Source organism: Thamnophis sirtalis, unplaced genomic scaffold (assembly GCF_051295495.1).
Source record: "Thamnophis sirtalis isolate CommonGarterSnake01/CBP01778 unplaced genomic scaffold, rThaSir2_p1.2 scaffold_2, whole genome shotgun sequence".
Classification (NCBI taxonomy): Eukaryota; Metazoa; Chordata; class Lepidosauria; order Squamata; family Natricidae; genus Thamnophis; species Thamnophis sirtalis.
Window position 1 is genome coordinate 54,934,068 of NW_028261382.1, and position 27,579 is coordinate 54,961,646.

The 27,579-nt window shown below is 48.1% G+C and overlaps 1 protein-coding gene across 1 annotated transcript in view; it reads right to left on the minus strand.

Moving 5' to 3' along the window:
- Positions 1 to 7: 7 nt before the first annotated feature.
- CIT (citron rho-interacting serine/threonine kinase) overlaps positions 8 to 27,579 on the minus strand; it is a 136,661-nt gene continuing 109,089 nt past the window's right edge. Inside the window, 15 exon segments of the mRNA XM_087705637.1 lie at positions 8 to 2,723; positions 4,032 to 4,335; positions 6,925 to 7,104; positions 7,230 to 7,308; positions 9,641 to 9,721; positions 10,973 to 11,041; positions 11,044 to 11,100; positions 13,471 to 13,579; positions 15,106 to 15,198; positions 16,318 to 16,457; positions 17,278 to 17,413; positions 18,433 to 18,513; positions 20,763 to 20,932; positions 23,256 to 23,360; positions 27,477 to 27,568. Coding sequence (XP_087561763.1) covers positions 2,700 to 2,723; positions 4,032 to 4,335; positions 6,925 to 7,104; positions 7,230 to 7,308; positions 9,641 to 9,721; positions 10,973 to 11,041; positions 11,044 to 11,100; positions 13,471 to 13,579; positions 15,106 to 15,198; positions 16,318 to 16,457; positions 17,278 to 17,413; positions 18,433 to 18,513; positions 20,763 to 20,932; positions 23,256 to 23,360; positions 27,477 to 27,568 — 1,720 coding nt within the window. The 3' untranslated portion in view covers positions 8 to 2,699.

The following is a 27,579-nucleotide window of genomic DNA, read 5'->3' on the forward strand; positions in this document are numbered from 1 at the left end:
TGTAGGAAGACTCTAGGATAAGTTTGAAAATATAGATTCCAGCCGGAAGGAAAAAGCCCATCGTACCCGGGCCAGACATAGAGTGAAATGTCTTTTATTTGGTTATTCCCTTGACAAGATGTTCCCTAGCTTTTCAAGGGAGGGGGTGTGAGCTATTCCTTTTCCTGCTCTGTGATCATAAAAAGGCTATTGAAAGCAATAGCAATAGCAATTAGACTTATATACCGCTTCATAGGGCTTTCAGCCCTCTCTAAGCGGTTTACAGAGTCAGCATATCGCCCCCACAGTCTGGGTCCTCATTTCACCCACCTCGGAAGGATGGAAGGCTGAGTCAACCTTGAGCCGGTGAGATTTGAACCGCCGAACTGCAGATAGCAGTCAGCTGAAGTGGCCTGCAGTACTGCACCCTAACCACTGCGCCACCTCGGCTCTAGAAAGGCTACTCCAATCACACCTAAAGCCTTCGGTTACGTTCCTACGGAGCTACTGAGCTACGGCTAACCAAGAGAAGGGCTTGTAAGTTGCTGGTGAGAACCTGTCAATCTTAAGAAGTGATGTGGGGGAGGGAATGACTTCGGGGCAGCTGGGGACCCCTTCCAAAATTTTCAAAGGTCTAGCGGTTGAAGGGACCAGGAAAAAAAAGAAAGGAAAAACCAAATTAAAACCGCACGCTCTTACAATGAAAAAGTAGAAACGGGTTTGATTCCTTTTTTTTTCTTTTTTACGAATATAAAGTTTTGTTGTCAATATGTACAAGTGTTCGGAAGCTATTCTATAGCAGGAAGCATTTTCACAAACAAGACACGCGATTATACACTTTCGAGGACTCGAGGCGTCGAGTTTTCAGGTAATGAGGGATTATCATTATTAAGTAAGTAGTGGTAGAAGTAGTAGTATTAATCGGTAGGAGGTTTTTCTTTCTCCCCCCCCTGTGAGATGCAAAGACCTTCAAAGAACTCCCGGGACTCCCGGAGACGGAAATCCAGGCACGTTTCCTGACAAACCGCCGGAGGGATGCAATCGTCCTGACCCTGTTTATCCACAACAGGCCCCCCCCAAAACCCGAAGGGCACCGATGAAGCGGGTAGAGGCGGAGGGGCTCTCTGTAGGGCAGCACTGGGAAGTTTGGGGGGGGGCAGTAGAGGTGCCCAAAGGAACCGGCGGAGGCAAGGTGGAATTGCTCTGGCCAGCTGGGAGCAAAAAAACAGAGCGGAAGCAAATTACGGCTCAGAACGGTGTGTCAGAAGCGGGCGGGAGCCGATGATGAGAAGCGAGACGGGGCTGTGGTGGCAGAAGGAAGAGCCACCGCTGGTTTGTCGCCCGCATCCTTTTCCCAAAGCAAGGAAGGGGGGGGGGTCTCCTCTGGGTGACACAGAGGACCCCCCACTCCATCCACTTTCTGTGAGTTTCCTCGCTCTTTTTGGCCACGTGGTTCGGCTTTCCTGCTCTTTCTGTCTGCCCCCCTTATCTTGGAGTGTGGGGGGAAAGACAGCATCTCCTCAGCTGGGCCGTTGGTTGGCATCTCGTTCGGCGAGGTGGACCGGATCTCATCCCAGAGGGGGATCTGCCCTGCCTCGGTGGGCTCAGTTGCGGCGGTGGTCTCAAGAACTGTCCCGTTTCCTCCTCCGGTGCCAGTTTCTCTCCCCCCCACCCCTTTTCTCCCCCCCACCCCCAGGTCCATAAAGGATGGTTTTCCGGTTGCAGCATCGCCTCGAAGAAAAAGGCTTCGGTATTGGAACACTGGGAAAATTACGAGCTATACAATATCGAGCAAAGCAACTGAAAAGGAGGCTGCGGTCAAGATGACGGCGGTGCAGGAAGCATGCGGGGACATCGCCATGCAGGAAGCCTGGAGGGGAGGGCGGAGGCCTGGCTCTGTGCGTTTGTGTGTGTGTGTATGTGAACGGGGCGGTCGAGACTCTTCCCCTGGAAACTTTGGATGCAGAGGGCGGTAGACCAGTGGGCAGGTTTCATCAATGTGTGTGGGTGGGGGGGAGTATCGTTAAAAATGACATTTCTTCCCTGCAACCCGGCAGAACCACAGAGCTGCGCTGATGGCTACGTTTTCTTTGCATTGTGTTCAATTTGGGTCTGGAACGGTCAAATTCCCCCCCAAAAGTATCTTATCTATTCTGGGAAGCAACTGATTCGCTCCGTTGCCCGAGAGATTTCGCTAAAAGCTCTGCAGGAGAAGAAAATGAACATCGGGGGGAGTGGGGGGGAGGCAGACAAGAGACATCGGACCGTTGCTGGTTATACAAGGCTTCCCCCAAAATAAACGGACAGCCACGTGTTTGGGTTTTGTTTTTCTGAGTCTTGGGGCAAATGCCCAGATCCCCATCGGACGGCTCGACAGGTAAAAGAGAAATAGAAAAACCGAGGAACTGCTTTGAAAGGAGCAGTAATACAAAGTGACCCTTCCCCGCCCCACGTTCCCCCAAGGACCGGGATAACGGGGAGGAAAAAAAGAAAAAGGAGACGCCAAGAAGGCGGGGAAAAAAATCCCACTTGAAATGCAAGGCAATCCTCGCGACGAACGTCCATCCTTCTGGATTGAACGCCGTTGCTGCTGGAATGAATTTGAGCCCAGTGGGGATTACTTAAGGGAGCGGCGAGGGTGGTGTGGTGAAATGGGTAGAGCGTCTTAATTCTGGATATTTTTTCTGTTCTTCCTTGGAGTTCCAGGTCGGAGGTGACGTTTATACTGAAGACTGGTCCCAGACCTGAGGAGAAGGCGAAAACAACAAGAAAAGGAGCTGTAAGGTTTCCTAAAAATGCCCTAATTGATTCATGAGTATTGAGCCAAGTTTCAATAGAAAACTAGTCATTTATTAGGAGCATCATAGGCAAGATCTTTCCACAGTCAGATCTAAACTTTGTTTGATTTATGGCTGAACTTTACCCCTGTTCCTTCCCTCCCCTCAGTCTGTGTCATAAATCACATTTCCCTATGAGATGCACCCCTCCCAAGCCTGCTGCAGTAATCTGAGCTCCGACTTCAGACAACAGTATGCATGGAATGCACTCCACCCACCACCACCCTTCTCTTACTATGACAATGCTGGGAGTTGACAAGAGGCATATTAAATTCAGGAAGGGGAACCATGTTTGCAAATATCTAGAATTTAAGATTGAGCCTCACAGGTTTCTCTCTCTCTCTCTCTCTCTCTCTCTCTCTCCCCCCATCTCTTTTTTTCAGCAGATGAAAACCAATTTCGTTGTATTTATTTTGTACAATGACAATAAAGACTATACTATACTGTGAGATTGCTTAAATTCACTCAGCCTCCCGGGCTGACTTTTCAACATCACCTTTTAAAGCAGTGTTCCTTCAACTCATTTTTGTCATGAATCAGGTGGCAAACGTAACTAATCCTCTTTCCTCCCTCTATTTTGCCCATAACTATAAGACTGTGAGTTGAGTTGAGCTGAGAGTAAGGGATTGGTCCAAAGTCCCCCAGCTGACTTCCATGTCTATGAGAGGACTAGAACTCACTGTCTCCTAGTGATTGGCCCAAAGTCATCTCCAATTGGCGTTCGTGTCTAAGGCAGGACTAGAACTCAGCGTCTCCTAGTGATTGGCCCAAAGTCATCTAATTGGCGTTCATGTCTAAGGCAGGACTAGAACTCACCATCTCCTAGTGATTGGCCCAAAGTCATCCAATTGGCTTTCATGTCTAAGGCAGGACTAGAACTCACCGTCTCCTAGTGATTGGCCCAAAGTCATCCAATTGGCTTTCATGTCTAAGGCAGGACTAGAACTCACCTTCTCCTAGTGATTGGCCCAAAGTCCCCCAGCCAGCTTTCATGTCTAAGGCAAGACTAGAACTCACCGTCTCCTAGTGATTGGCCCAAAGTCATCCAATTGGCTTTCATGTCTAAGGCAGGACTAGAACTCATTGTCACCTAGTTTTTAGACTGGTGCCTTAACCACTACACCAAACTGGCTTTCATTTTCCCCCGTAGGAGAACCATTTTTCTTTCACAAGGAGGGTGGGAAGTTTGTGGGGAGTGTCCCCATCGTGCCGTACCTTGTTGACCTGGGCGAGGGGGGTCCGGGCGCCCCCCACTTGTATTCGTCCCCTGCTGCTCTCCTCAAACAGTCTCCCTGGGGACCTTTCTCGGCGGGTGCTGAGCACCCTTCCCGGGGATTTCTCCCTCTCCAGGGGGCGTCCCGGAGATTTGTCCCTCCGTAGCTCCGTCCTTCCTTCTCGGTAGCGATGCGGTGTGCTTGGCTCGCGAGGGTGGCTGGGACCTTCGGGGGGCCCTGGGCTCGACGCTACCCGCTTGGTGATGTGCTCGTTATACGTGGGCGGACCTCTCTTGTTTGGGCTGCTGTCAATCAAAAAAAACAAGGAATAGAAAAACTTCCAATTAGATTGCGATGTGCAGTATTACCTGTATTGTTCGCGCACCCTGGAGAATTGAGGAAGGCAAAGATATAATAGTCCGTCGAGATTCTCCGTCATTCAGGTCATGGTTGTTTTCACCAAAGGAGCTTTTTTTTTCAGGAGGCAACTGGACTTTCTTGTTTATTTTTTCTTTCAAAGACCTTTCGCTTGTCATCCAAGAAGCTTCTTCAGCTCTGACCAGATGGTGGTTGGAATGGAAGGATTTATATTCCTTGCAGGCAGCTGGTCATTTGCATCTGTTTTAGAGGGTCTGTGATGCCACTTGGGAGGTTTTATCTGTATCCTCAGGGTCACCTGAGTGGTTCAAATGGTTCCTGTAGTCTGCCATTTTTTTCTTTCTGGAAATCCATTTCTACATCCCACGCCATTCAAAGGGTGTTCGTCCCAAATTGTATAGCTACAGATCTGGACACAGATAAACTTCCAAGTGCTTCAAGGACCCTCTAAAAGGATGCAAATGACCAGCTTCCTGCAAGGAGTATAAATTCTCCAAGTGACCTCAACGACCCTCTAAAAAGAATTCAAATGACCAGTTGTCTGCAAGGAATATAAAACCTCCAAGTGGCCTCAACGACCCTCTCAAAGGATGCAAATGACCAACTTCCTGCAAGGAGTATAAATCCTCCAAGTGGCCTCAACGACCCTCTAAAAAGGATTCAAATGACCAGTTGTCTGCAAGGAATATAAAACCTCCAAGTGGCATCAATGACCCTCTCAAAGGATGCAAATGACCAGCTGCCTGCAAGGAATATAAAACCTCCAAGTGGCCTCAACGACCCTCTCAAAGGATGCAAATGACCAGTTGTCTGCAAGGAGTATAAATTCTCCAAGTGGCCTCAACGACCCTCTAAAAAGGATTCAAATGACCAGTTGTCTGCAAGGAGTACCCATCTTTTTAAGGGATGAAATTTTCTTGGGATGAGAAGCGAAACATTTTCAAACAACAACAACAAAAAAAAAACACCAAGAAAGTCCAGTTGCCTCCTGAAAAAAGCACCTTTGGGATACCCAAAGATAGGTGCTTCACCAATCCCTGCCATTCTCCCTTCCCATGCCGCCCCTCCGGGACCACCTGCCCAATTTCAGAGCCTGTTCTGACCCAGGCTTCCTTAGAAAGCAAGAAGCAAGAGTCTTGGTCCCAGGAAAAAACCCTTTTATTTACACGACTGTGATAATTCCTTTCATTCACAGTCTGCAAGGCTTTAGCAAACAGTCTTTCCAAGGAATATTTACCCACATGAACCTTATCTCGCTTGGAGAGCTGCCAGATAGCGAGTTTCCAAACTAGCAGGGCAAGGCAATACTTGGCACAGAGATAGTCAGAAACAGAACTTTCCACTCTTGACATGACCAAATGAACGAATTGTTTCCTGCAAAAGCCCCCTCCCCATTTGCTCCTCTTTTGTTTCCTATGGGAGGGGCCAAGGTGTGGCTTTACTCCCAAGTCGACCCTGCTTTCTTAGTTGTTCTTGTCTCCTGGCAGCTCTGCGCATGCGCACACTGGGAACAGGCTCCCACTGTTCTTCTGCTTCGCTGCTGTCTAGCTCCCTCTCTGCTTCCGACGCAGAGCCCTTGTCCAGGCCTTCTCCAGCCTCCAGGACTGGCCCATAATCCTCCCCAAGCTCCTCACTGTCTGACTCTGCTGCCAGCTCCGTTGGCTACCAGTGGGCCATAACGGTTCCACCACAAAACCGCGTTCGACTAAAGGGCGCTCGACGAAACCGCGTAGCTGACGTCATCACAGGGCGACAACAGCGCGGAGACAGAAGCACGCTGTAAACGCTAAACCTAAAATTAACCCCTAAACCTAAACCTAACCCCCCTAAACCTAATCCTAAACCTAATCCTAAACCTAACCCTTAACCTAACCCTAAACCTTAACCTAACCCTAAACCTAACCCTTAACCTAACCCTAAACCTAACCCTTAACCTAACCCTAACCCTTAACCTAACCCTAAACCTAACCCTAAACCTAATCCTAACCCTTAACCTAACCCTAAACCTAACCCTAACCCTTAACCTAACCCTAACCCTAACCCTAAACCTAATCCTAACCCTTAACCTAACCCTAAACGTAACCCTAACCCTAACCCTTAACCTAACCCTAACCCTAATCCTAACCCTTAACCTAACCCTAAACCTAACCCTTAACCTAACCCTAAACCTAATCCTAACCCTAACCCTTAACCTAACCCTAAACCTAACCCTAAACCTAATCCTAACCCTTAACCTAACCCTAAACCTAACCCTAAACCTAATCCTAAACCTAACCCTTACCTTAAGTTGAATCGGCTTGCTTTCAAAGCGCTATTTAAAGCGCCCTTCTTTCTCCGCGCTCGCTGCTGTCGCCCTGTTGATGACGTCAGCGACGCGGTTTAATCGGGCGCGCTTTAGTCGAGCGTGGTTTTGTCGTGCCACGGGCCATAACAGAGCCCCTCTCAATCCCCCCCTCTCTCCCTTAGCTAGAAAGCATCCCCGGTTCTCCCTTGAGAGCTGGATCGCCGCTTCTCACCTGCGAGTGGTGGAGGAGCCCCGGTGATGTTCATTGTTGGATTCCTTCACCAAATTCCCTTTGCAGCAAATGACTCTCAGTTTGTCCTGATAGGAAGAGGCCAGGTAAATGGCTCCGGAAGAGATTGCCGGGCCCAGGTAACGAGGGCTCGGGATGTCCAGGTGGGCTCGGGCTGGGATGCTGGCAGTCGGGGAGGAAGGAGAGAAAGACACTCTTTAGATGGGGGTGGGGGCAAGCGTTATCCCAAAGGCTTAAAGGGGGACCATCTGGCGCTTGGGGTCCCCAAAGGCCAACGCCTGACTTACCCGAGAGAGGCGCGTGCTTGAATTTCTATCACCTCCAGGGAGTTGAAGTGGGTCACGAACAGGTACGGTTCCCGGTAGGCTGTGCCCGCGCCCAGGAGAGAGAGAAGCCAAGTTAGAGAAAGTCAACGGGGACAGACGGTTTTCTGTCCGAATCGAAGTTCAATCTTAAAATATTTGCGGTTGAGTAAAAACTGACCTACATCCTACAGGTATGGTAGAATGGGAAAGGTAATTTTCATTAGATTCCCCCCCCCCCCTAGCTTTTCCATGGCAGCAGATTCAGACAGTGAGGAGGGTTGGGGAGGAAGATGGGCCAGTCCTGGAGTCTGGGGAAGGCTCTGATGAGGGCTCTGTGTTGGAGGAGGCAGAGAGGGGGGCCAGGGCCATCTGGGAGTTGTGTGCTGCCTTCGGAGCTAGACAGCAGTGAGGCGGAGGAACAGCTGGAGCCTGTTCCCTGTGTGCGCATACGCAGAGTTGCCAGAAGAAAAGAACAGCTCAGAAATCAGGTGGATGGTGAATGCCCACCCCATAGGGAATAAAAGAGGAGCGAAAGGGGGGGGGGGCTTTTGCAGGAAACAATTCGTTCGTTCGTTTCAGGAGTGTGAAGATCTGTCCGTGAATCACAGAGACTCTGTCCCCAGTTCTTTCCTTGCACAGCATCTCGTTTGGAAACGATTTACAGGGCAGCTTTCCAAGCCAGATAAGGTCTGTGGTCATAAATACTCCTTTGAAAGACTGTTAGCCAGGCCTTGGCTGAATGTGAAGGAGAGGGATTCACATGCGTTTCATAAAAGGGTTTTTTTGGGGACCAGGAATCCGCTTTGTGCTTTTTGGGGAAGCCTAGGTCAGAACACACAGTCCTGGACTTACAATAGTTCATTTAGTGAACCTTCAAAGTTACCACGCCCCCCCAGATAGTGAACTTATGAGCGTTTTTCACACTTATGACTGTTGGAGTCATAAGGCCACATGGTCGAAATTCAGAAGCTTGGCAACTGAGTAATACATATGATTGTCCCAACATCCTGGGATCCTCTTTTGCAACCTTCTGGCAAGCAAAATCAACAGGGGAGACAGATTCACTTAACAACCGTGTTACTCACTTAACAACCACAGTGGTTTCATTTAACAACGGCAGCAAGAAAAGTCATGAAACGGGGCAAAACTCAACAAATATTTCATTGAACAACAGATTTTTGGGTGGGGGGCTGAATTATGGCGTTAAGTAAAGGATTAATACAGTACAATACAATAATACAATAGCAGAGTTGGAAGGGACCTTGGAGGTCTTCTAGTCCAACCCCCTGCCTAGGCAGGAAACCTTACACCATTTCAGACAAATGGCTATCCAGCATTTTCTTAAAGACTTCCAGTGTTGGGGCATTCACAACTTCTGGAGGCAGGTTGTTCCACTGATTAATTGTTCTAACTGTCAGGAAATGTCTCTTTAGTTCTAGGTTGCTTCTCTCCTTGATTAGTTTCCACCCATTGCTTCTTGTTCTGCCCTCAGGTGTTTTGGAGAATAGCTTGACTCCCTCTTCTTTGTGGCAACCCCTGAGATATTGGAAGACTGCTATCCTGTCTCCCCTAGTCCTTACAATACAATACAATACAATACAATACAATACAATACAATAGCAGAGTTGGAAGGGACCTTGGAGGTCTTCTAGTCCAACCCTCTACCTAGGCAGGAAACCCTATACCGTTTCAGACAAATGGTTATCCAACATCTTAAAGACTTCTATGTTGGGGCATTCATAACTTCTGGAGGCAAGTTGTTCCACTGATGAATTGTTCTAACTGTCAGGAAATTTCTCCATGGTTCTAAGTTGCTTCTCTCCTTGATTAGTTTCCACACATTGCTTCTTTTTTTTAATATTTATTTTTTAAAAAAATTCAAAACAAACACAACACATAAACTCTTCCTTCCTTACATACTGTAGAAAGTGTATCAGTTGGTTACAAAAGGTTTTTGTGCATCTCTTCCACAGTCATCCAACATAATTCATATTAACTCAAGTATTTTAACTCATTTATACATGTTACCCTTGTACCTCCATTTATATTTGTCTATAATTATTTAAACATCCTTCATCATTCTTCTATCCTCGGGTGCTTTGGAGAATAGCTTGACTCCCTCTTCTTTGGGGCAGCTCCTGAGATATTGGAAGACTGCTATCCTGTCTCCCCTGGTCCTTCTTTTCATCAAACTAGACATACCCAGTTCCAGCAACCGTTCTTCATATGTTTTAGTCTCCAGATTACACCTGTCATTTTTAAAAGCTAAATCTCTCAAGGGTATGTATTTTCCTGGAGTAATTTTCCAACCCTCCGCATTAAAAAAATAAATAAAAATACCACAATAAGCTGCACACAGAGCAAGGAAGTCAGAGATAAATCTGATTACTCACCAAACGCCAGAGGTAGGCGGCTCCATTTCAGGTCATCCGAGCGGCTGCGCCTTCCGTAGGAGTCAACAAAAACGCCAAATTCTGCGAGGAAGTGGCAAAAAATAATAATAATTGAAGTGGGATATTTAAGAAAGAAATACTGCTAGCAGTCTGCCATGAGTCCAGAAATTCAATCCGTCCTTAACGAACCAGTAATTAGTAAATGGTCAGTATGGGGAATTTCTTTTCTTTGGTAGAAAAGAATGAAGAGCAACAAAGATGATTAGGACCAGAGGCGAAATCGTATGGAGAATGGCGGCAGAAATTAGAAGCGACCAGTTTAATGAAAAAAAAGGGACTAGGGGAGACATGATTGCAGAGGCAAATTCCAATCACGCTTGGCCAATAAAGCTATTCCTTTTTCACTCAATTTCATTCCGTATATTCCATTCTATTCCATTCCACTCCATACATTCCTATTTCTATTCCACTCCACTTTACTCCATACATACCATTCCACTCCACTCCATTCCATGTATTCCATTCTATTCCACTCCACTTCATTCTTCAATCTATACATTCCATTCCATTCCATATATTCAATTCCATTCCTATTTCTATTCCACTCCATTCAATTCGGTATATTCCATTCCATATATTCCATTCAATTCCACTCCACTTCATTCTTCAATCCATACATTCCATTCCACTCTATTCCATATATTCATTCCACTTCACTCCATTCCATATATTCCATTCCATTCCTATTTCTATTCCACTCCATTCAATTCACTATATTCCATTCCATGTATTCCATTCAATTCCACTCCACTTCATTCTTCAATCCAAACATTCCATTCCATATATTCCATTCCATTCCTATTTCTATTCCACTCCATTCAATTCAGTATATTCCATTCCTATTTCTATTCCATTCCATGCCACTCAATTCCATATATTCCATTCCACTCCACTCAATTCCATTCCATATACTGTATTCCATTCAATTCCATTCACTTCATTCTTCAATCCATACATTCCATTCCACTCCATTTATTCATTCCACTCCATTCCATATATTCCATTCCTATTTCTAGTCCATTCCATATATACCATTCCACTCTATTTCATTCCATCTCATTCCATTCCGTTCCATATATTCCATTCCACTTCATTCTTCAATCCATACATTCCAGTCCACTCCATTTATTCATTCCACTCCATTCCATTTATTCCATTCCTATTTCTAGTCCATTCCACTCCATTCCATATATTCCACCCCACTCAATTTGATTCCATCCTCTATAGCCCATTACTCCTGCTTCCCACCCACCACCTCTCATATCAACTTACCATGGAAGCACAGCAGATACTCCTCCCTCTGCCCTGCTGGGTTCACCTGGATGATGTTGATTGGGAACTATTGTTGGAGGATGCAAACACAGCTGATGCCAAGGTGTGGTCATTCTTATCCAGGAATTCTACAACGACATGTTTCAGTTTGAGTTAAAGCACGACCTTGCTTGGAATCCTACACCAGAGAGCCGTGGTGGCTAACCTTGCTCGCTGCCAGCAGTTTGATCCTGACTGGCTCTAGGTTGACACAGCCTTCCATCCTTATTGAGGCTGGTAAAATGAGGACCCAGATTGTTGGGGGCCAAGAGGCTGACTCTGTAAACCGCTTAGAGAGAGCTGTAAAAGCACTATGAAGTGGTATATAAGTCTAAGGGCTATTGCTATTGGCTTTCTTTCTTTCTTTTTCTTTCCTGGTTCTTTCTTTCTTTCTTTTTTTCTTTCTTTTCTCTTTCTCTCTTTCTTTCTCCTGACTCAGCCTTCCATTCTTCCAAGGTTGGTGAAATGAGGACCCAGATTGTTGGGGGTCAAGAGGTTGACTCTGTAAACTGCTTAGTAAGAGCTGTAAAAGCACTGTGAAGTGGTATATAAGTCTAAGGGCTATCGCTATTGGCTTTCCTTCCTTCCTTCCTCTTTCTTTCTTTCTTTCTTTCTTTCTTTCTTTCTCTTTCCTTGTTCTTTCTTTCTTTTCTCTCTCTCTCTCCCTTTCTCCTAACAGCCTTCCATTCTTCCAAGGTGGGTAAAATGAGGAGCCAGATGGTTGGGGGGCAAGAGGCTGACTCTGTAAACCGCTTAGAGAGGGCTGGAAAGCACTGTGAAGCGGTATATAAGTCTAAGTGCTATTGCTTTGCCCTTCCTTCATTCCTTTCTTCCTTCCTTCCCTCCCTCCCTCCTTCCTTCCCTCCCTGTACAATGGTTAGAATGCAGTATTCCAGGCTAACTTTGCCGACTGCCAGGACTTCAATCATGACTGGCTCAAGATTGACTCAGCCTGCCTGCCTGCCTGCCTGCCTGCCTGCTTTCCTTCCTTCCTTCCTTCCTTCCTTCCTTCCCTTCCTTCCCTTCCTGTGTAGTAGTTAGAAAAGCAGTATTGCAGGCTAACTCTGCCCTCTGTCAGGAGTTCAATCCTGACCGACTCAAGGTCGACTCAGCCTTCCCTCCTTCTGAGATCGGTTAAGTGAGGACCCAGATCGTTGGGGGAAAGAGGCTGACTCTCTAAACCGCTTTGAGAGGATTGGGAAGCACTGTAAAGGCAGCCTATAAAATCTAAGCGTGTCTTGCTATTGCTCTCTTTCTTTTCAACTCTGCTCCCTTCCTGGCCTCCTGAACTGACTCTCCACTCCCTTCTAGGCGAGCCCCTTGTGTCTCCACCCCCACAAAACCTTTTTTTTCCTGCTGACCAAAGGTGTGAATGGAGGGAAAGGATGCCCTCCCATCGCTCCTCCTCCACAGATTTTGCCTGCCGGTAAGAAGGATTTCCTGGTTCACCGGACAAAAGGGCGCCCAACAAAAGGGCGCCCGACTAAACCGCAGTGACAAAACCACGAGTTCTAAACCGCGCCGACGAATGAGCGCTGAAGCGCGCCGACAACAGGCACGCCGACAGAAGCGCGCTCTAAACCTAACCCCAACCCTGACCCTAAACCTAACCCTACCCCTGACCTAACCTAACCCTACCCCTGACCCTAAACCTAACCCTACCCTAAACCTTACCCTACCCCTAACCTGACCCTAAACCTAACCCTGACCCTACCCCTAACCCTGACCCTAAACCTAACCATACCCCTAACCCTAAACCTTACCCTACCCCTAACCCTGACCCTAAACCTAAACCTAACCCTGACCTACCCCTAACCCCTGACCCTAAACCTAACCATACCCCTAACCCTAAACCTTACCCTACCCCTAACCCTGACCCTAAACCTAACCATACCCCTAACCCTAACCCTACCCCTAACCCTGACCCTAAACCTAACCCTAACCCTACCCCTGACCCTAAACCTTACCCTACCCCTAACCCTGACCCTAAACCTAACCCTACCCCTAACCCCTGACCCTACCCCTACCCCTAAACCTAACCATACCCCTAACCCTAACCCTGACCCTAAACCTAACCCTACCCCTGACCCTAAACTTACCCCTACCCCTAACCCTGACCCTAAACCTTACCCTACCCCTACCCCTGACCTAAACCTCACCCTACCCCCAACCCTGACCCTACCCCTGACCCTAAACCTAACCCTACCCCTAACCTTGACCCTAAACCTCACCCTACCCCTAACCCTGACCCTAACCTAACCATACCCCTAACCCTAACCCTACCCCTGACCCTAAACCTAACCCTAACCCTACCCCTACCCCTGACCCTAAACCTAACCCTTACCTTAACTTAAATCGCGCTTCTGTCGGCGCGTTGATGACATCGCGGTTTTAGCACCGCGCTTTTGTCGGCGCGCTTTTGTTGTGCGTGCATTTGTTCGGGTCACAGGGTTTCCTACCTTCTAGGGTGTACTGCTTCATCTCAATTTCGTAAAACTTGTTGGTCCCGACAATGATGCTGTAATTGGTGAAATGGATACAGCTGCACGGCTCCGAGGTTTCGATCTCCTGCGAGAGCAAAAACACAAGCTCGGTTGGCAAAGTCCTCCCTTTCTTGGAGAACACCCTGCCTGGCTGAAGGTCTTCTCCAGAACTTGCCTCCTGTGGTCCCACATGTTCTGACCCAGCTCCCCAAACATGACAAACCCTCTGAAGCCAACTCAAAAGATTCTTTTATGGGGAGTGCCAGCACCCCCGGCAAAAAGATTCTCTCGCAGGATAACAAGTCCGTCCGGCCAGAAGATGAATAGTTGTCTACCACACCTATTTATCTCTTCCCCCTGCCTTTTATCCCCAGAGGTAGAGTGGGGCTTCCCTAGAAGCAGTGACTCTTCCGTCCCAAGGACCGGCCTATAGATTTCCACTGCTCTCCTCTCCTCTGCCAGACCTATACATCTCTGCCCCCTGCCTTTTATCCCCAGAGGTAGAGTGGGGCTTCCCTAGCAACAGTGACTCTTTCGTCCCAAGGACCGGCCTATAGATTTCCACTGCTCTCCTCTCCTCTGCCACACCTATACATCTCTGCCCCCTGCCTTTTATCCCCAGAGGTAGAGTGGGGCTTCCCTAGCAGCAGTGACTCTTTCGTCCCAAGGACCAGCCCATAGATTTCCACTGCTCTCCTCTCCTCTGCCACACCTATACATCTCTGCCCCCTGCCTTTTATCCCCAGAGGTAGAGTGGGGCTTCCCTAGCAGCAGTGACTCTTTCGTCCCAAGGACGGCCTATAGATTTCCACTGCTCTCCTCTCCTCTGCCACATCTATTTATCTCTGCCCCCTGCCTTTTATCCCCAGAGGTAGAGTGGGGCTTCCCTAGCAGCAGTGACTCTTTCGTCCCAAGGACCAGCCCATAGATTTCCACTGCTCTCCTCTCCTCTGCCACATCTATTCATCTCTGCCCCTGCCTTTTATCCCCAGAGCTAGGGTGGGGCTTCGCTAGCAGCGGTGACTCTTTCATCCAAGGACCGGCCCATAGATTTCCACTGCTCTCCTCTCCTCTGCCACACCTATTCATCTCTTCCCCCTGCCTTTTATCCCCAGAGGTAGAGTGGGGGCTTCCCTAGCAGCAGTGACTCTTTCGTCCCAAGGACCAACCTATCAATTTCCACTGCTCTCCTCTCCTCTGCCGTCTGTGCATCAGCATGTCAGGCACTGGACCCAGCTGTTCCTCCTCTTCCTCATCAGCCACCATCATCAGAGCTGGCAAAGCGCTCGGGCCACCATAGGTGCCCATGACACGAGTGATGTCGAGCTGGCCACCCCATCCGAGCCACCCCCAAGCCAGCCCCCTTGTGGTCAAACACAACCCTGACGCAGCCCTCAATGAAATCCAGTCTGACGCCCTTTCTGTAGAACCAGCTGATTATGGAGGCATGTTAGGACGTAACCTTAACTAAGGGATTATAATGTAGGTGTGCATATTGCAGGCAGGTTGAAGGGAAGGAGGCATGGTCCAATTCGATTGATGTAACAGAGGTGCCCCAAGACTGTCACTAGGACATTGTTAGGTGCCTGTGGGACCCAGAAGGCACTTTACCTTCCTAATGCAGTACTTGCTGAGGCTCTCGTTGTAACGCAACACCACGACTTTGCTGGGCATGGCCGCGCAGATGCACAACCCGTTGTCGATCTGCAAAGGAACCCAACAGAAGCACCATTTAGGAAAAGAGGCTGGCAATACCAGGGATCGGCTTCAATCAATAGGAGGCCACGCATGTAAGTAACAGTAATTTGCTCACGCGGAATGAAAGTTTAAGTCAGGCTCTTTTTAGGCCGGGCTTGCCTGCTTGCTTAACCTCACATTAGGGAGATGCAGAGAGTCCTTGACTTACGACAGTTCGTTTAGTGACTGTTCGAAGTTACAACGGGCCTGAAAAAAGTGATTTGGGATCATTTTTCACATTTACAACTGTTTTTGTGACTGCTCGTCTAACAATCTTAGTAGCTGGCTGTTTTTGTGCCTGCTCGTCCAACAATCTTAGTAGCTGGCTGTTTTTGTTCCTGCTCATCCAACAATCTTACTAATTAGCTGTTTTTATGCCTGTTCGTCCAACAATCTTAGTAGCTGGCTGTTTTTATGCCTGCTCGTTCAACAATCTTAGTAGCTGGCTGTTTTTATGCCTGGTCGTCCAACAATCTTAGTAACTGGCTGTTTTTATGCCTGCTCGTCCAACAATCTTAGTAGCTGGCTGTTTTTGTGACTGCTCGTCCAACAATCTTAGTAGCTGGCTGCTTTTGTGCCTGCTCGTCCAACAATCTTAGTAGCTGGCTGTTTTTGTGCCTGCTCGTCCAACAATCTTAGTAGCTGGCTGTTTTTGTGCCTGCTCGTCCAACAATCTTACTAGCAAAAACAGCCAGGGAAGTGATTGAAGCCTGGTAAACAGACCCTTCATTGGTCAACAGGCATGCTGATTTACCACCAGCCTTTCAAGTACTTAGGAGGCAGGGGCTTGGCAGCACAAGCAAACGACAGCCAACGACTTAAAAGCCAGCCATCAACGCACCCCAATCTGCATCTAAAAAGCCGGATACAACAGGCATCACATATATACCACACAGAGAACAGCACACATTCTGCTAAAGAGACATTCCCGGGAGACGTGTTCCAGCACAAGTCCAAAAGCTCGTAAGATGAAATCTCCGGTCCCAGCGACCGCTAATGCAACATTATCCGGGGGACACGTGGATTCGCCACCACTCGTGTCCACGGATTGTTCCGTGAATGACGGAGAGCTTGGAGGTGTCTTACCTTGCCTGCCGCAAAAAGATGGCAGCCTTTCACGGCTTCAAAAACATTGGGCGAGACGTCAGGTTGAGCCGGGAGGTGGGACTGAGCGAGGGACTGCTTCACTTTTTTCACATCCACAAGGCACAGCGCCCTTTCGTCTCCTGGGGAAACCATGCCACAGAGAGAGAGATAATTCCTTTATTGGCCAAGTGTGATTGGAGACACTAGGGATTTGTCTCTGGTTCTTAAGCTCTCAGTGTACATACAAGCCAGAAGTGGTAAATCAGGACTGTGATCGTAAGGGGGCGGGGGGGGAGAGCAGAGATATACTTTCTGGCGAGTCTTGCATTGAAAGCGAAGCAGTGGTGGGTTGCAGGCAGTACGCCCCGGGTACCGTTCCAGTACGGTGCTCCGGAGGGCTCACCCGCCAGCCCGTCCTCCTTAACTGCATTTGAGCCTCTGGCGCTTTCGCGCATACGGTGCCTGTGTGACGCTCCGCCGAGCAGCTGGAGCATCGCAGAAGCTCGCGGAGGGGTCACAAGAGGTAAGGACGCATGTGCGCGCTGTGCGCGTTCATGTGGTGGACGCCGGGCCCCGCTGCACCGTACCGGTTGCAATGTGATCCGGAACCCACCACTGAAGTGAAGGCATCCATTCCATTCCATTTATTAGACTTGTATGCCGCCCTATTCCCCGGAGGGACTCAGGGCGGCGAACAGACATATGGGAAAGGGGACAATACAAAAAACGAACGAAACAAGACAGGATACAGAGACAAATTAAAACTACACAACAGTCAACAGTTCGAGTGGGGCTGGGAACTCATCAGCCCCAGGCCTGCCGGAACAGCCAGGTCTTAACGGCTTTGCGGAAAGCCTGAAGGATGGTGAGGGTCCGAATCTCCACGGGGAGATCATCCCAAAGGGCCGGAGCAGCCACAGAAAAGGCCCTCCCCCGGGGAGTCCTTCCCGACATCCTTACCTGAAATCATGAGCAGCTTCTCCAGGTCTTTGATGAGGTGGATTTGAAAGACAGCACCAATCCCGGGGACGTGCGTTAAGGAATTCTTTAGCACATTCAGGGCGTAAAGTCCTTCCTCAGCGCCCACCAGGACCACCTGTCCGACAGGAGAGACACCCCCATGCGTCAATCAAAGGCTCAAAAAGGTAAATGCAAAACGATGTGATGCAACATGGAAATGGGACTTATGTTGCAGCATCCCCAGGGTCTCAGGATCCAAATTGGGATGCTTGAACAACCAACTCATATTTACGACAGTTGCCGTGTCCTTAGGGGGTCTCAGGAGCCCCTTTTGCGATCTTCCGGCGAGCAAAGTCAATGGGGAAGCCAGATTCATTCAATCAGCGGGTGACTAATTAAATAGCGGCCACGATTCGCTCGACCAAGGCGGCAAGAAAAGTCATAAAATGGGGCAAAACACTCTAAACCAGTGTTTCTCAACCTTGGCAACTTGAAGATGTCCGGACTTCAACTCCCAGAATTCCCCAGCCAGCATTCGCTGGCTGGGGAATTCTGGGAGTTGAAGTCCCGACATCTTCAAGTTGCCAAGGTTGAGAAACATTGCTCTAAACAAATGTCTCACTTAACAGAAGTTTTAGGCTCCGACATGGTCACGAGTTGAGGACTCTCCGTACTTAAAAAATCTGACTCCATTTTAACGTACTTATTATTTTGATATTTTTCTTTGTATCTTTAGTTGCTTGGAAGTCTCCTACCAATAACAATAGCACTTAGACTTATATACCTCTTCACGGTTCTTTCCAGCCCTCTCTAAACGGTTTACAGAGTCAGCCTCTTGTCCCCCAACAATCTGGGTCCTCATTTTACCCACCTCGGAAGGACGGAAGGCTGAGTTCAACCTTGAGCCTGGGGAGATTCGAACTGCCGAATTGCAGTCAGCCGGCAGTCAGCAGAAGTAGCCTGCAGTACTGCATTCTAACCACTGCGCCTCCGTGGCTTTTCTAGGCACATCCGTTGGCCAAATGGGCAGCGGACAAATTTAATACATAAAATAAATCTGCCAGCTCTTCAAAACTTAAAACGGCCTTCTCTGCTCAGGAGCCACAAAACGTGCCGCAGGCATTAAGGGGAGCTGAATCCGAGGAGACTCCTTACCTGATCGCTGAAGGGTAAAGTGCAGTTGATATCCAAACGATCTTCTCCTTCCAGCTTCAGAAGGGAATTTCCAAGGAGTTTCTGTGCAGGGAGGGAGAAGGGAAAGAAGAAGTAGATGAAAGAGATCCACTTCATAAAAGGTAAAAGGTTCCCCTTGCACGTATGTGCTAGTTGTTCCTCACTCTAGGGGGCGGTGCTCATCTCCGTTTCAAAGCCGAAGAGCCAACACTGTCCGAAGACGTCTCCGGGGTCATTCTGCCCCCCCCCAACAATCTGGGTCTCCTCATTTTACCGACCTCGGAAGGACGGAAGGCTGAGTCAACCATGAGCCGGTGTGGATCGAACTGTCGGCAGTCAGCAGAAATAGCCCGCAGTCCTGCATTTTAACCACTGCGCCACCGTGACTCATAATAAAATAAATACATTCTATAGAATTTATTGGGGGGGGGGGAGGAAGAATAACTAAGCGAAGGTAGCAATGTCAAATTATGAATCTTTAGTTCTTGCCAGGTGTTTTGTCCTTATTTGCAATGGCACGACATTTTGCTACGGGGACGAACGGCGGCTGGATCTGAATCCCGAAGCAGATGGCTAATGTAGACATATTTGCTCTCCCCCGGAATCTCTCTAATAGAGGGAGAATGTACATTGATCTGGTGTCGACTCGCAGCTCGAAAGGACCTGTGGGATATCTTCAGCTTCCCCATTGCCACATGTACACACTCGCTTAGCTATTGCCTCGCAGGGATTCGAGCTTTTCGAGATGCGAGTCGGCATCAGATCAATGTACATTCTCCCTCTATTAGAGAGATTCTGAGGGAGAGCAAATATGTCTACATTAGCCATCTGCTTCGGGATTCAGATCCAGCCACCGTTCGTCCCCTATATATATATATATAGCCAGCCAGACTTAATATCCTCCCCTCGCATCCCTGCGAGGTTGTGTGTGTGTGTGTGTGTGTGGAGAGATATGCTGCTAATGTTCTAGCTGGAACTCCAGGTCTCTCATTAGCCCAGGTTAATAAGCAGCAACGGCCTGTGGGAAATCTCCAGATGCACCTGGGAGGCCTTTTGGAAATTATTTCTGTTTTTTAGTGCTTGGAGAGGGAACGTAAAAGCTACAGATGTTCAGTTATTTTTTTTTCTTAAGCCTGTTGAGAGATGAAGGCTCTACTAGAAGCTGAAGGATTATACGCACCGCCGGACTTCCAGAAAGGCTTGGTTTTTCTTTTTTTCCCTTTTTTAATTATGTATCTATATAGATATATTCCTTTCTCCTTCCCTTCCCTCCCCCTTTTCTCTGTCCCATTCTCCCCCTTTCTCCTTCCTTTCTTCCTTTTTCCTCCACATCTCTCCTTCTACTTTCCCCCTTCCCTCCCTCTTCCTTTTTTTCTCCCTCCCTCTCTCTCTTTTTTAAATTTTCTTTCTCTCTTTCCATTTCTCTCTTTCCTTCCCACTTCTTTCTCTCTCCTTTTTCTGTGTCTCTCCATTTCTCCTTCCTCTACCTCCCCCTTTTCTCTCTCTCCCTTTTTCGCCTTCCTTCCTTCCATCCTTCCTTCGTTCCTTTTTTTCTCCCCAACTCTCCCCCTTCCTTTCTTTCTCCCTCTCCCTTTTCTTTTTATTTTCTTTCTCTCTCTCCCCCTCCTCCTTCTCCCTCCCTCCCTTTCTCTCTCTCTTTCCTTTCCCCTTTCTCTCTCTCTTTTTTCTGTATCTCTCAATTTCTCCTTCCTCTCCCTCCCCCTTTTCTCTCTCTCCCTTTTTCGCCTTCTCATTCCTTCCACCCTTCCTTCCTTTCTCCCTCTTGTTTTTCTTTTTATTTTCTTTCTCTCTCCCTCCTTCCTCTATCTCCCTTTCTCTCTCTCTCTCTTTCCTTTCCCCTTGTTTCTCCCTCTCCCTTTTCTCTCTCTCCCTTTTTCCCCTTCTCCTTCCTTCCACCCTTCCTTCCTTCCTTTCTCCCTCTCCCCCTTTTCTTTTTATTTTCTTTCTCTCTCCCTCCTTCCTCTCCCTCCCTCCCTTTCTCTCTCTCTCTCTCTCCTTTCCTTGTTTCTCCCTCTCCCTTTTCTCTCTCTCCCTTTTTCCCCTTCTCCTTCCTTCCACCCTTCCTTCCTTCCTTTTTCCCTCTCTCTCTTTTCTTTTTATTTTCTTTCTCTCTCCCTCTTTCCTCTCCCTTTCTCTCTCTCTCTCCTTTCCCCTTGTTTCTCCCTCTCCCCTTTCTCTCTCTCTCGCTGTCTCCTTCCTCCCCCTTTTTTCTTTCCCTTTCTGTCGTCATCTTTCTCCCTTTCTCCTTCCTTCTTCTCCTTCCCTCTTTCTCCCCACCCCCCTCTACTTACAGCATCAGCTTCTGCCTTTTCTCTGGAAACTCTTCCTCCAGCCACCGTAGATTCTAGGGCATTCACCCAACGCTGCTTATCGGGAAATGTAGGTGCCAGCAAATAGAGAGTCCGGCCAGGCCAACAGGTGGTGTGGGGATGAGATTCCAGCTTCAGTATATAGGGCACATCTATGGGGTGAGCGATAAGGGCATACAAGAGACAAACTGGATTAGGGGAGACTCAGCCTCTCCTTCGCTGGCTCCTTTCTCTGCTTGTAGAGCAGAAAAACACCAAACAAGAGGTTGAAAGGTTTAACCTTAAGACATTTAACACGAGTAGACACATATCAGCATTAATTGCCCCACCCAAAGCACCAAGGACCGCACAGTCCTCCTCCTCGCACTGATGATGTTACCGAGTTGGGCAATGACATTTCTGCCAGATCAGAGAGCACCAAAAACATCAACCCTGATGTCAGGCCTGCAGCCGTCTTTTCTTTCGGATCTTTGGCCTGCCACACTTTCTATTATTCTACTGTGCTTTTTCTATTGTGGGGAAATGGGATTGTACAGAGTTAGACGCGATGTAGCCATAATAACATTCTTTCTAGAAAGCCAAGGTCATCCTTTATCTTTGCACTTCTGCACCTGACCAGAACTGGATGGGTGGAAGCTGCCAGTGTGGCAGAGGGAGATTGGATGGGATGGACTTGTGAGTGTGGGAGATTGGATGGGATTGGACTTGTGAGTCCAAAGTTCAAGATCTTGAACTTTCAACTGGATGGGGAAAACTGGGAAGCTTTCAGATTCGGATTTCCCCAGAAGTGCCAACATGTCTCTCTTAATCAATTGGAACTTTGAGCAATACTTTGCCTTGAACTCTGATTTACTTTCGGATGCTATTTGGAACCCGGACACCTGATCTACAAATATTCTTCTTCTGTTGGTCTGTGGGATGCTCGGTGCTGAGTTTGGTTGTTTACATGCAGAGGTTGTTCGGGAGCAAACCCACCCTCTCTCACACTGAGGATGTTACCTAGCTGGGCAATGAAACGTCCTCAAGGAAACAACCAAGCTCACAGAGCATCAATGAACCCCCCCCCCCCAAGTTCAACTCTGAGCTACAAATAATGTGAGCTATTAGGGAACCCCCCCCCCGCCCCCTTGCTCTTTTATGTGAATTACTGGTCTGCCTGAAATTTTATAATCCCCAATGTCTTACTTTGAGAGCTGGAAGGAACCTTGGAGGTCTTATAGTCCAACCCCCTGCTCAGGCAGGAAACCCTACACCATTCCAATCTCCAAGAGATACCAATCTCTTCTTAAAAACTTCCAGTGTTGGAGCATTCACAACTTCTGGAGGGAAGCTGTTCCACTGATTAATTGTTAATTGTCAGGAAATTTCTCAATTCCAGGTTGCTTCTCTCCTTGATTAGTTTCCACCCGTGGCTTCTTGTCCTGCCTTCAGGTGCTTTGGAGAATAGCGTGACTCCCCCCCTCTCTGTAGCAGCCCCTAAGATGTTGGAACTGCTATTATGTCACCCCTAGTCCTTGTCTTCATACCCAGTTCCTGCAACCTTTCATTGTATGTTTTAGCCTCCAGTCACCCAATCATCTTTGTTGCTCTTCTCTGCACTCTTTCTAGAGTCTCCATATCTTTTGAGAGACCGCCTGCTGCCAATTACCTCCCAAAGACCCATTAGATCACACAGGGTCGGCCTCCTCCGGGTTCCGTCCACCAGCCAATGCCATCTGGCTACCACCTGGGGGAGGGCCTTCTCTGTGGCAGCTCCGGCCCTTTGGAACGAACTCCCCGCAGAGATTCGGACCCTCACCTCTCTCCAGGCCTTCCAGAAAGCCGTCAAAACCTGGCTGTGCCGGCAGGCCTGGGGGTGATGAGTTCCCTCCCCTCTCGACCTGTGTGGCTGTTGTGATTCTTGGTTATTTTAATTACTTGTACTGTGTTCTATGTTCTCTTTCCCCACTTTGAGTTGTTCGCCACCCTGAGTCCCTCCCGGAAAAGGGCGGCATACAAATAAAATAAATCTAAATCTTTTGGTCACGGATCTTCTCTCTTCTCCATCAAGATCATCATCATCATCTTCATTTAACGACCCTATAATCCCTTGCCAAGTGGAGTCTGGGCAACTGAATTCTCTCTCTGGGCACGATGAGAATATACCTGCTGAATAAAACTCCATACTGGTGACAGGAAGGGCATTGGGCCAGTAAAGAGTGTTTACTGGCCCGACGCCCTTCCCTGTCACCAGTATGGAGTTTTATTCAGCAGATATATTCCCGTCGTGCCGAGAGAGAAATATCTGCCTCTGCCTGGGATCGAAGTCACAGCCTCTGGATTTTGAGGCGAGAGTTCCACCTCTAGGCCACCACTCCTCCCCTCTCTCCCATCCTCTATTCCCTACAATTTTTCAGAGCGTCCTTGAAAAGCGGAGCGCCGCCTTCCTGTCCTCAAGGCAGCTTCCGCGGCCGAGGGTTTTTCATCCAGCCTTACCTGTCTTGGCTGTATTTAGAAGCTCGGTCGCTCCGACGGCCCCATGGACGGTAACATCTCCATCTGGAAGGCACAATTCAAACTCTTCCACGGGCCGTTGTCCAGCTTTGGAAAATGATAAAAGAAAAAGGGGGAGAAATGAAAAGGGCAAAGAAGCTTAATGAGGAAGAGGGTCTTCACCCACTGAAAGACAGCAATCTTCAGGTCGCTCGGAAAAAAAGGGGAGGGAGGCTTGAAACTCAGGGGTGGCATCGCCACGGGAAAAGGGGCTCGGTAAAGGAAGTTAGCAACAGCAGCATGGCTACCCTTGAGATGGCCCAAACGACAGGTGCTCCTCGACTTACGACGGCCATCGAGTCTCCAAAATGTCTTGTTTGTCGAGTGAGAAACTGGTAAAGTGAATTTCCGCTCCGTTTTGTGACTTTTTCTTTTGGGGGGGGAGGGGCACCTTGGGTTAAGCGAATCGCCGCCGTTGTTCAGTGAGTAACGCGGTTGTTAAGTGAATCTGGCTCCCCTGTGGACTCGGATTGTCAGCAGGTCGCTAAATGGGGACCGTGTGACTTTGGGTAGAATGGGACAAGTCAACTCTGCATGGCCAATTCGCTGCGGGACAATTTAACAGTTCAGTTGAATTATTTAGAATAGAATTGAATAGCAGAGTTGGAAGGGACCTTGGAGGTCTTCTAGTCCAACCCCCTGCTCAGGCAGGAAACCCTACACCACTTCAGACAAATGGTTGCCCAACCTTTTCTTAACAACTTCCAGTATTGGAGCATTCACCCAATCTCTGGAGGCAAGTTGCTCCACTGATTAATTGTCCTCACTGTCAGGAAATTTCTCCTTAGTTCTAAGTTGCTTCTTTCCTTGATTAGTTTCCACCCATTGCTTCCTGTCCTGCCCTCAGGTGCTTTGGAGAATAGCTTGACTCCCTCTTCTGAGATATCAGAAGACTGCTATCATGTCTCCCCTGGTCCTTCTTTTCATTAAACTATATATCTGCAACCGTTCTTCATATGTTTTATCCTCCAGTCCCCTAATCATCCTCATTGCTCTTCTCTGCACTCTTTCTAGAGTCTCCACATCTTTTTTATAGTGTGGTGACCAAAACTGGATGCTGTATTCCAAATGTGGCCTTACCAAGGCCTTATAAAGTGGTATTAACACTTCACGTGAGCTTGATTCTATTTAAAAGAGTTAAAAGATGTTTTAACATTTTTGCAATTCACATGTCACTCTGTCCCTCCTTTCGCATCCTTTAATTATTGTATTCCACTATTTCTTGGATAGCATTGCAACTCTTGTCCTGGGGTGGGTTGGCCACAGCGAATCGTCCCGTGGGGAGCTGGCTGGGGCGAGGGGTCGCCGACCTGAACCCAGGACACTGCATCCGTCAGAAATATGACTCAGTGGCCAAAATGTCTGAATTTTGATCACGTGACCACGGAGAGGCTGCCTTGATTGTAACTGTGGAAAATGGCCGTAAGTCACTTGGGTTCAGTAAGTGCCGTGGGAACCTCGGACGGCCACTAAATGAACAGTTGTAAGTGGAGGAGCTTAGTTGTATTTCATCCACGCTCTGCCTGGATGAAAACCAGCAGTTATGACATGCAGAATGACCCCCAGAGGGGTTTTTCATCGGCCTCCCCTCCCTCCGCAAGCCAAAGGAATGAGGGAGTAGACAGTGTTCCCCTTGTTGACTGTGTGCAAATTAAAGCGAAATAATGCAAATAATCATCAAAGAAAGCGAAATAGTGCAAAATAAAAACAGACCCCCCCCCCACCTTCCCTCCTTGTGTGTCCTGCTCCCTCTCCGCCCATCTCTTAATCATACTGCTATGTTTTCATAGCTTATTTTTATGGTTCCGCAGTTTTATTCTCGTTAAGAAAAGGTAAAGGTTCCCCTCGCACATATGTGCTAGTCGTTCGCGACTCTAGGGGGCGATGCTCATCTCCATTTCAAAGCCGAAGAGCCAGCGCTGTCCGAAGACGTCTCGGTGGTCATGTGGCCGGCATGACTCAACGCCGAAGGCGCACGGAACGCTGTTCCCTTCCCACCAAAGGTGGTCCCTATTTTTCTACTTGCATTTTTTACCGGCTTTCGAACTGCTAGGTTGGCAGAAGCTGGGACGAGTCACGGGAGCTCCCTCCGTTACGCGGCGCTAGGGATTCGAACCGCTGAACTCCCAACCTTTCTGATCGACAAGCCCAGGGTCTTAACCACTGAGCCATCCTATAATTTGAGTTGCTTTTTTATATAAATCTAGGTTTCGGTCGTTGTAAATAAAACAATGGAATTGAATTCATGTGGCGGCAAACGGATTCAGTAAATAAATAATAATGGAATGGCCCCGTGGGGAAAGCATTTCGAAAAGCCACACCCTACCCCATTACAGAGGGAAAAAGCTTGTTCATTGGCCAAAACCAAAAACATAACCAGAAGGATTCGGGTAGCCTCTTTGCTAAGCAACCAGCTAGATCAGTGATGGCAAGCCTTTTCGGCAACAATTTGCAGTTTTGCATTCCTGCAATCAATCCAAACTGTAATCGCTGCGATCCAATGGAGGGTCCAAGATAAGGAAAAAATTCAACTAATATCCAATAAAAACCAGAGTAAGTTGGAGAAGTCTTGAATATGTCTCATTCGGCTAGACTGAGTTAAAAAACCTGGCATCTAAAGGAGAACAGAGGCATGGTCAAGACTTTTCTCAATTCAGTCTGAGTGTCAAGGCCTGTAGTCATATTCCTTCTGAGGAGAGGCTGCCTGTCAGGCCTGTAGTCATATTCCTTTTAGGATCTTTGGCCTGCCACGCTTTCTATTATTTTCCTATGCTGTTTTTGAGGCAGGAGGGGGTACACAGGTAAACCCACCAGTGGCTGGCCAGGTTAGGTGGTCTTAATAGGATGGACCTTATACATTTATATTAGCTTGACTTTTCACTTTAGTGCACTTGTCTTGACTCCTAACTTCCTCATAAGTCTTACAAATATCACGGAGGAGTAAAGGAGGGGCACAGGAAGCCAGGCGTGGGTGTAAGATAGAACAGAGGTGAAACGGCCGATAGCTTAAGACATTATAAGAACTTCTCTTTTTGTATTTTTCCTATGTACTTCTCTGTTCGTAACATTCCAAAATGAACTTCTCCTTTTCGAAATGTCATGTTTGTCTCGTGTATGGAAACGCCTTGAGAATGCACAGTGTGGAACACGGCATAAAAGTAGCATCCTGGGCAGAGCCCAGGCAGTTCAGATTTTGGTGTGCGAACACACTGAACTCTTGATGCATCAAATAAAGCTGTTTCTCTTGCACCTTCGTGGTCTCGAGTCCTGGTCTTTCGTAAGTAGATTGCTAAACCAAACCTCAATCTGCTGCTACCTTTCATTAGTGGAGTAGTTGGGAGGGGGAATAGTAAGGCGCAGAATGTGTTGTTGTCAAAATAAAACATTCCTTTCTAGAAGCCCAAGGTCAACTTTTGTCTCTGCACCTGACCGGAAGTGGATGGGTGGAGATGCCAGCATGGCAGAGGAAGATTGGACCATGGGATGGACTTGGGGGGGTATGGGAGCAAGATCATGAACTTTCAACTGGATGAGAAACCCCGGAAGCTTTCAGATTCGGGTTTTCCACACATTGTACCAACGTGTCTCTCTTATTAAATTGGAACTTTGATGAAAGCTATGCCTTGGGCTCTGATTTAATTCTAGATGACATTTGGAACCCTGACACTGATATGTCTCCTTTGGCTAGACTGAGTTAAAAAAACTGGCATCTAAAGGAGAACAGAGGCATGGCCAAGACTTTTTTCAATTCAGGCTCGAGGCAAATAGGCTGAGTGTCAGGCCTGCAGTCGTATCCCTTCTGAGGAGAGGCCGCCTGTCAGGCCTTTAACTCGTGCATGGAGCACACATGCACCGGAGAAGGGAGCACTTTGCTCATCTGGGCCGCAACCTGGAATACGCATGTGCACTTTAATGGCACTGCCACACAGCTGATCGTCACGCCCCGGATGCCAGGTGCCACTTCGTGTACAGCGTGCCCTAGGTTCGCCATCCCAGAGCTAGATTAAGTGCCACAAACCTTCTTCTCTGGAAAAGGTGCTACCGTAATCCTTGGGGATCCATAGTAGAAAACGGTTTTTCCCGCTTCCCCAAAGTAAGAGGCGGATGGATGGCTGCGTTGGGGGGGGGGGAAGGGAAGCTCAGGGTGGAGGGGAAAAATATTACCTTCTCTCGTTTCCGTGTCGTAAACGAGGACTTTCGTTCCTTCTAAAACGACGTACTTCCTATCCCAGCCTTGCTGGCCACGTTTATTATTTCTGAAAACAGA